This window comes from Morone saxatilis, unplaced genomic scaffold, assembly GCF_004916995.1.
Source record: "Morone saxatilis isolate NCDOM2014 unplaced genomic scaffold, NCSU_SB_2.0 Contig22, whole genome shotgun sequence".
In the NCBI taxonomy this organism is placed as follows: domain Eukaryota; kingdom Metazoa; phylum Chordata; class Actinopteri; family Moronidae; genus Morone; species Morone saxatilis.
The window spans coordinates 12478344-12487448 of NW_023339785.1; the positions used below are offsets into that span (position 1 = coordinate 12478344).

Sequence of the window (9105 nt, forward strand, 5' to 3'; positions counted from 1 at the left end):
GTAGCGCGTCTGACTCCAGATCAGAAGGTTGCGTGTTCAAATCACGTCAGGGTCACAAAATACATTACATTTGACCTTTTAATGAGAACAAGACCAAAACGGTTCATTTCTGTGCACAATTCACAACACAGCACAAATGATTGTACTGGCCATTATGCTGAAAATTAGCAAAAATGCTGTGTTCAACGCGAACACTAAATGAGAATAGGAATAAGGATGGTAAATACAGTGCACCAAACAAGGGGCCATTTGAGAATTTGGAATTTCCCAAATTGTGGGACTATTAAAGGAATATCTTATCTTATCTTATTTAATTTCTAATGTGCACTTGTAGGGCAGACCTTAAGCACAATCACAAACTCTGGGGTCCATGTGCACCCTCAATATTAAGAACTTTTCCTCATTCGGAGCCTCGCGCTGGCCTTTTCTTTGCCTCAAAAAATTTAAAAGGAAATAAAGAAACTAAAGAAGGAAGCAAAAGATGGAAACAAGAAACATGAAAAAACAGAAACAAAGAAATGAAAGAAGGAAGGAATAAAGGAACATAAAGAAAAAAAGACTCACTGAGCATTCTGCAGATACCCATCACAGTCTGGAAGACAGGATTGGAGAAGCAGGCTCGGAGCTTCAGGGTAATGCCGTTGGGCAGACACAGCTTTAGGGGCTTATGTTGGGGCATGAAGACCAGCCGGGCATCGGCGTGGATACCATATTTCTCCAGAGTCCAGGCTGTCCGCAGCAGCCACTGCTGCTTCTGCTCCCACCACAGTGCATGGTCCGACCAATCACGCTTGATCTCTGCAGAGGACGGACACATAACACAGTTAACAGCCATTATTTCATGCACTGATGTGTGAAGACTGTAGTTCTTAACTTTTCACAGTCCAGACATTCACCTCAAGAACTTAAAAGTGGCTTTTGAACCACTGGACATAGAAATGGTTGTAATAATATGAATAATTAATAATAACACTATCAGTTTGTTCTCCAATTTTACAGACACTTTTGTGGTGGAAGAATAATGTTTCTTTCATTTTCAATGTTGTCAGGGTCAACAGCTTTTCTTATTCACAGTCAACTTACCAGTGTGCAACTGTGCAATATCCTTTCTGTGTAGTTACTGAATAATAAAGTTACTGGTCCTAATAACAGTCTTTTACATTGACAGTTTGGGGATTTTCATGTTCACTATCTCTCACTATAACAGGAGTTTGGTGGACGATTGATACATTTCATCTGAGCAGAAATATGTGTGGAGGCAGCTAGAGTATAATAAAGAAGAGAAATGTGCCAATGTGTTATACATTGCTGGGAGGCACATTTCTCTTCTGCTGGGCTGATGTTCTGCTAGCTGTTGATGGTTAGTAAATAACATTACCCCCAAACCGTAGTCTGGCTGCCTGTTAAACAATAATTTCCTGTTTCTACTTCTACAATCGTTAAATACAGAATATGTGTGAAAGTGGAGGATTTGGAGTTGTTGGAAGACACCTTTGATGGAGCTGGACTTCTCCAACGTAGGTATCAGTGACGTTTCCAGTCAAATGTTTGGTTTGTTTGCCAGGACCAACTGACATTAGGACCAACAGGTAACATCAGTTACATTCTGTAGCACAAAGGTAATGGATCTGACTTCAGATCAGAAGGTTGTGTGTTCAAGTCATATCAGGATCAATAGTATTGTCCCCTCACTCAACTGGACAGGGGCTGAATTACTAGACAGCTGAGTGATTCTACTGCACTGGCAATTAGAAAACAATACTATTGATTAAAACACAAGATGGGTAATCAGTCTCCTTGAAATGCATTGTCAAGTGCTTTTGGATTCGTAGGTATGAAAATCTCTGAACCATGAACACTTTTAAATATATATGGACAATCTTACTGAGTAATCTACACCAGCATTTAATTTAGAAAATGAAGCATTATCTTATCTTGCACATTTCAGTTTAATAGTGTTGAGTTTAATAGTTTGTAAAATGTAGGTAAAAAGAAGTTGGTGTTAAGGCACAGGTTGGAGTTATGGCTCTGGTTATTGTTTGGCATAAAAAGGTATAAATGTACCCTTAGAAATAATTCAAATGAGAGCAAACAGAGGAGTATATATGTTACACTAACTCTTTACAGTAGGGTTACAAAATGCATGCTTTAAAAAAATGCATTACCCGTGCATGGCCTATGATGATTTAATAATGCAGTTCACACTATATGTGCCTGTCCATCCAAATGATGTAACTATTTTTAGTTTGTGCACTGTGACAGAGACAAAGACGGAGACAAACAGAGGCAGACAAACAGTGACCCACGTGTCTTTTCCACCAGCTTTAGGATGACCCCTCCGACGTGAAGGTCAGAGGCCACACTGAGGGTCACGGGAGGCGCATCAGACCCCAGGTCCTCCACTGTGACTGACAGATCCCACACCGCCATACTGGGAGCGAGAGGGAGAGAGAAATGCAGGAGACGAGTCTGACAGAGTAGACAGAGAGCAGAAAAGGAGAAGAAAGCAGGACAGGCACATAAAGAGTGAAAGTATGAAAAAGTGTTAGTGACATTGTCAAAGTGATGACAAATTGTTGCAAAAGGCTGCTCAACAAATGCTCTTTAAATGACCCATTATGTGTGACAAATTTAATTTTTTGTGTTTTTGTTCAGCACAGATATGAGACAGCTCAGACAAAGCAGCCATGGCCGAGATGAACAAGAATTATAATGAATCGCTTCAGTGAGGTTAGTCTATCTTTTGTTTTTCCTCGATTCAACTGCCAATACCGTCCCCTAAAGTCTGACATGAAAAATGTTTTAGTGATTAATAATTTAGAGACCTATATATGTCACAACAGAGAAATTATGCACTTTAATACATTAATAAATTGTTAAAATGCCTTTAGAAAACATTTAAAGATCATCACATTTCAGAACATTACATGCCTAAAATATGAAAGACAATTTCAGTTAATCTACATATTAATGTAAAACATTTATAATTAATTTTAAGAAGGATAAAACTGCTTCAAAAAGTTGAGTTACACATGCTGTAACTGTAATAAATGACATTTTAAAAAACAGAACTGTGACAGTTTTGATAATACAAAGCCTGTTTCAGACAATGACCTGTCAATCATACGTCAGCCAATCAACTGTGAGAAAAAAACACTCATGTTTTGATATCACATGATACTCAGTAACACACACAGACACCCACACACACACTGGATGAGTGAGTTGATTCTGGCAACATGTCCAGTTTGATTAATAGGCTACTTCCTGCTTCTGACTTGAACTATCACCAGGGTAACACACTTCCGCTTTCTGACCCGCCCAAGGTGAGATGTTCATCCAATGCCAATACAGCAACCCCCTGCATGTGTATGAAAGTGTGAGCCTATTTAAAAGATATTAAAATGTGTGTCTTTGCTCCACGTATCTGTACTTTCAAGGACTAATATCACAGAAAAGTATACAACAATGAATAGATGAGACGCCTGCACCCCTCCTTACCTCTTTTGGAGGCCTCAACTTTCTTTTTCTCCTTGTTCATTTGTGACCAGTTCAGACCAATTAAGTTCAATTCAAGTTCAATTCAATTTAATTCAAGTTCAATTCAGTTCAATTCAAGTTCAATTCAATTGATGTGACCTTATAAATGACCCCCTCACACATACATACACACCCTGCCCTAACTCGCTCTATCCTCCATTCTTTCTCACTTTCTCCCACGCCGTCACACACACACACACACACACACACACACACACACATTTTGACAAAAAATACCTTTAGTCTCCTCGGTCCAAGGTTTTGAGAAATGAGAACTGGGGGACTCCTGTGCCTCTGTCAGACCTTTGAAGAAGTTTCCCAGGTTTTCTCTGAGAAAATATGCAGCAGTTTCGGGCTCTCTTTGGGCTGGGCAGGTTGTGGTCTGCGTAGCTGTGTCTGCGCTGCTTGTGTCACTTCTGTCAAAATAGGCTTGTTCCTTTTTTTTTTTCTCGTCAGTTTCCGCCAGGCGGAAATGTGCTTTGACTGACAGGCTGTGAGTGATGCATATGCAATGTATGTGTGTGTGTGTGTGTGCATGTGAATGTGAATGTGCATGCAGCACATGTAGGAGACTATGAGAGATATTAAATGGACAGAAAGCACACATTAATCCTTTGTCTCTTTGTCTTTCTCCTCTCTTTTCTTGCAGAAGCAGACATACAATATACTGCCTTGTGATCTAATGTTGTGTGATGCAAGATCAGCAATGATTAATTTTAGGGTGTGGGTTATGGATCCTAACTTTTACTAGTGCTTTTGGTGCTTTAAAGAAAAAGAATGGTAAAGAATGAATAGACAAAGGTTAGCTATAAGAACCAATAACTTGATAATTTCCTTCTAAGACTGAAAGCAGGTTTAATGCTCTACTATATAATAGTAATAATAATTCGGTTCAGTTATAACAAAAACACATAAGACTCCTCTCTATGGAACAAGACCAGATGATATTGATGTTGTCACAGATGAATGAGCTCACTGGTTGATTTGGGTAAAATAATTCTACCTTCAAATAATAATCTAACCTACCTTGAACTACAACCATGTTTTCTGGCATTTAGTTAGTAGCAGATCTATTTGAGGAGGTAGTCACATGGATCCACATCTGATGAGATTTAGTAATTCCACAATTGTCTATACCTTGTAGTTGGCAAAAGTGTGACACCTATGAACAGAATAGCCATTCTTATACATTCTCTCATTGGGGTAACCTTTAGTCAAACTGAAATATTGCTGAGGTCATCTTGCTATCAGGGTTTTTTTTGGATTGCATGTTATATTTGAAATCAAATACAGTGTATGAAGTGCTTTTGGAGGGTTGTACTCATTCCAGACAAGACTTCCTGTTCACAACAGAGGATTGATATTTTATTAACTCTCCTTGTTTCAACTATTGCATTTACGAGCTTGTTTGGTCGGTCGTCGGCCTCATCCTCTAAGTCCGATATTTCCGATTGTCCTGAAGGCGGCGTAAGCCTCTTGTCGTTGGCTTCGGCTTCCCCATGTCATCTTAGTCGGGGTGTACAGTCGAAAATAGAGCAGCAGCTGGTCACATGTGCAGCATATCCCTTTCACTGGTACTAATATTAATCGTTTAATACCAGCACTGGACACCACAGTAACGCTCACGGACAGTCGGTAAAGTTTGTCGTTTAGCGACGGATAACGGACACCCCCATAAAAAAAATGGTACATTCCACACGTTAACGTCCAAAACAAAAATGGCACATGAGAGCGTTGAACACAGAGAGGTGTGTGTACGCATCTGAAACGAAACCGAAGCCCGGTGGTGTCTGACATTGATCCCTGAGTCTCTGTAGTAACACGAACCGATAGTCCAGTCGGTGTCATTCAGGCATGGAAAAGCAAATGTCAGCTCTGCTCTCATACCTCAGAGCCCCTCTGTTCACCGGCCCTCTGTCCCGCGTCTGTGCTAACTTCCAGGGAGCCGGTGTGAAGTTCAGACATAGTTTAACTTCTGGAAGCCCCCAGTTTGGAGGGAAGCCAGCAACAAGTCCTCTCCGCGGCCATATTAACGCTGCCCTGCGAGCTGTGAAGTTTTCAACAACAGCGACAGCCGCTATTTGGAAGTCCAGCCAGCGGGACGGGTCCGCCGCACCCCGGCTCCGGGCAGGCTGGTTGGGCAAGGTCGCCCTCGGTGCCGCCCTCGGAGTGAGCACACTCGCGTTGGTCCAGTATCTCCACACCGGGAGCTGCACCGCCATGGCCCAGAAAGTTAACCTAAACTCTGCTGAGGGAGACTGGAAGGAGACCAAGGGTGAGACTGAAGGCCGGCAGGGTTTTAATGTAACGGTACAGCAGCTACCCTGCAGTGGGCTTTGTCAACAAACCAAAGAGAAACGTGTCTGCTGTCACAAAACCATAACACCCGTCCAGCTGTCAGCCCCTGCCTCAGAGCTGCACTGGCTGCTAATGTCACTGCTCCCCAAGACTAATACTAGCAACACAATGCTTTTAAAATGTGCAGAGAAATGCAGTTACTAAATACAAAACATATTGTATCTGAGTTACGTTGTCTTCTGTAATGTCAAAGTAGAGTTAGTACACCATAAATTCACAATATATACACACAATATGTAAAAAGATAGATACATTTTGGCCAGTTATTACCATTTTAATTTATGTAGCCAATCTAACCTAAAGGGATGTCTTGAAATTATAGTTGTTTGAAAACCAATAAACATTATTTTGAGGATAATACAAAATGAAGAAAAGCCAACAAATTATTGAGAAGCTGCGACTAGCACATATTTAGAGTTTATACTTAATACATTAGTTGTGCAATAAATTAGAAATCATCATCGATTGATATATCTTCAAAAAGTGAATCAGCCCTTGAACAAACTTGAGCACAAAGGATCGTTAAATACTCTCATTGCACAATAATCTCAGTACACTACACACTTTAGATTTCTGTAGGATTTTTATGGTTCGTTAGGTTCAGGGGTGTAGTGGTAAATACAGAGTTAGTGGTAAACAAAGTGTTGTTTACCCATCTAGTTTCCCTCATTGATTGTTACAGTTAATGCAAGAATTGATGAATAAACTCTCAGGCTCATTTCAAAGAAAGAGTTTACTTGGGTTTACCCCCAACAACACCTCAGATTAGGTTAATCAGGAGCTTTTCTTCAGTCTGTTATGCCAAAAGCAGCAATGTTTCTCTGTTTTCTAATATAAATAAATATTTTAAATAGATATATCTAGATAACAGATTATTTACTGGCTGTCCTCTTTCTCCGTTGTCTCTTGCAGACTTCTTGCTGTCTCTGTCTGTGAAAGACAGGCGGCAGTACTACAAGACCTCCAGCTCTGTGCCACTGGATAAGATCCCAGTGTGGACCCCCACCGCAGGTCAGACACCCAACATCAATCAACGTCACTGTCAGGTTCATTCAGGGTGGGTGGTAGTGGTGGTGAGGCTTTCTGGGAGGGATGAAAAGATATGAATACTTTCACTAATGCTATCAGATATTATATGACAATACACATCAATACACATCACATTAAATGAAATGGCATACTAAGAGTATTTACAAATTATGAGAAACATAAAGAGAGTTGAAAACACCCTGTGTGCCAAATGTATTGTATTCATACACAATATACACTTCTAATGCTTACAAGGACGTACACACAAAGCTAAAAAAGGAACATACTGAATTAGATTATTATCACATATTAGAAGTCTTAATAGCAAAGTGCTTCCAACTGTCTTTATTTTGTTTGCTTGTTTCTAACCTATATGGAAACCATTTGCCCTGCAAACAATTCAATTTTTTCTCTTTTTACACCTAGAAGAGGGCTCAAATACATTGACTAGGTACAGTATATCTTAGTTTGTGTTTGTCTGGTAACCCCAAGTTTAAACCTGTGTTACCTGAATGTTACGTATGTTAGTACATAGTTTAGTGTGCTACACTGTAATCAGTTATGAAATAATGTCATACTTACTGCAGCCAGTAGTGCTGGTGAACATCATTTTCATTGAAAAAAAGACTGAAACGTTGCTGCTTAAATACAATTATTTAAGTTTAGTATGCAGCCTTGTGAAAACAGTGAGTAAAGAAGGCCAGTTAACTAGATTTTAATGAATCTACATATTGGACGTTGAAATATATTTAAAATGTATGTCCAGAGTTGACTAGGTTGGTATACGCAGCGTAGTCTTTTCACTGTAGATTATAATAGATTACAGCAGCAATGCGCAGTATGTCAGAAGTATCATCGTATTAAAATCCAAACTGCTGCAAAGAAAGTAATTTTGAAATATTGTTAGTCTGGCTCAATTTCACCATATTTACCTAACATGTCAGTTTTAACACCGCAGACCAGTAAACCAAGAACAAACTATCAAGACATGAATTTTGGTAAACAAAACTGATCCTGAGACTGAATGTGCTGCATATGTGTCTCATTATCAGGATGTTCTGAGAAACCTCTCTACCAGAGGAATGAAAAATTAGACCAGAAGATTTCTCTCTACAGTGGGGACATCACCAAGCTGGAGATAGACGCTATTGTCAATGCAGGTATGTGTGTGTAAGTTGGATCAATGTGTAGGTTAGTTGTCCAATAGGGTCACCAATGATCTATTTTCACACGTGATCAAATAAAATGAAAAAATAGATAAAACGTCATTTTATGTCATTTAATTTTTTTCTATTTGCAACAAAATAAATAAAAGGGGGAATAAAAAAACAAGAACAAAATTAAGAAGAAAGCCAAACAGAAGGAAAATATGAAAAAGGATTATGGATTAAAAAAAAAACTGGGTGCTAAACTAAGTGCGGCCCCCAGTCTGTTTGTGCATCAATGTGCATATATTGTACATACATTTATCACAACAACACCTGTGAGGGCGGCTTGTGCTGTGATTATGGGTATGTTTTCTCAGTGTGTGGGAGGGACAGCTATGGGCTTTTATATGGTTACACACGTTTGTACTGTGAGGTTTTCTTTAAAGAACATACACTACATGTGAATGTAACACAACGCAACAAAAGGGTTTAGGATCAGAAGGATGTTGACTGTTTCCCTGGAAACTTCAAAAGGAGGCAAAGAAAGCTGAAAGCGGAGCTCGCGTTTATGTAGAGTCTCAGTACTGAACGGATTATGGGCAGACTGCTTTGAAATTGAATTGAATGTAAAATAACCAGAGTTAAACTGAGGTGACCTTTAAAAATACCAACTCCTTAGATTAAATCGACAGTAGGGATAGCTGGTGTTTTGTGAAGGTAGAATACGATCAAAGCTATGAATAATCATCTGTCGGTGACAGTAAAGACACCAGTTGTTGTTTTCCAGCACATACAAGTGGGATTAAAGTCTTTCTAGTGACCATTAGATGGAGCCCAAAGCCAGTTCATTTACTGAAGACCTTTTCCCACAAGGCTGTTTGGGCATTTGGGGGAAATTTAATCGTTATCTTGGCACAGACGGTGCATCAGGGGAGAGTGAGGCAGGCCAGCATGCCTAAATGATGCTTGATGATGAGGCTTTAGCAGAAAATGATAGATCTTCATTGGCAGCTGACTGTCAGCAGGTGTA

The 9105-nt window shown here is 39.7% G+C and overlaps 2 protein-coding genes across 2 annotated transcripts in view; one reads left to right on the plus strand and one right to left on the minus strand.

Moving 5' to 3' along the window:
• Positions 1 to 3962, minus strand: part of LOC118333279 (fermitin family homolog 3-like) — a 14315-nt gene extending 10353 nt beyond the window's left edge. The window contains exons 1-3 of the mRNA XM_035668849.1: positions 3778 to 3962; positions 2307 to 2469; positions 565 to 798 (exon numbers count right to left, since the gene is read on the minus strand). Of these exons, the coding sequence (XP_035524742.1) occupies positions 565 to 798; positions 2307 to 2430 (358 nt within the window). The 5' untranslated portion in view covers positions 2431 to 2469; positions 3778 to 3962. The remainder of the gene's footprint in view (positions 1 to 564; positions 799 to 2306; positions 2470 to 3777) is intronic.
• Positions 3963 to 4954: 992 nt separating this feature from the next.
• Positions 4955 to 8127, plus strand: LOC118333281 (ADP-ribose glycohydrolase MACROD1-like). Its single transcript, XM_035668851.1, has 3 exons — positions 4955 to 5815; positions 6811 to 6909; positions 7980 to 8127. The coding sequence occupies exons 1-3, from the start codon at positions 5395 to 5397 to the stop codon at positions 8099 to 8101; spliced, it is 642 nt and encodes a 213-aa protein (XP_035524744.1). The 5' UTR covers positions 4955 to 5394; the 3' UTR covers positions 8102 to 8127.
• Positions 8128 to 9105: the final 978 nt, after the last annotated feature.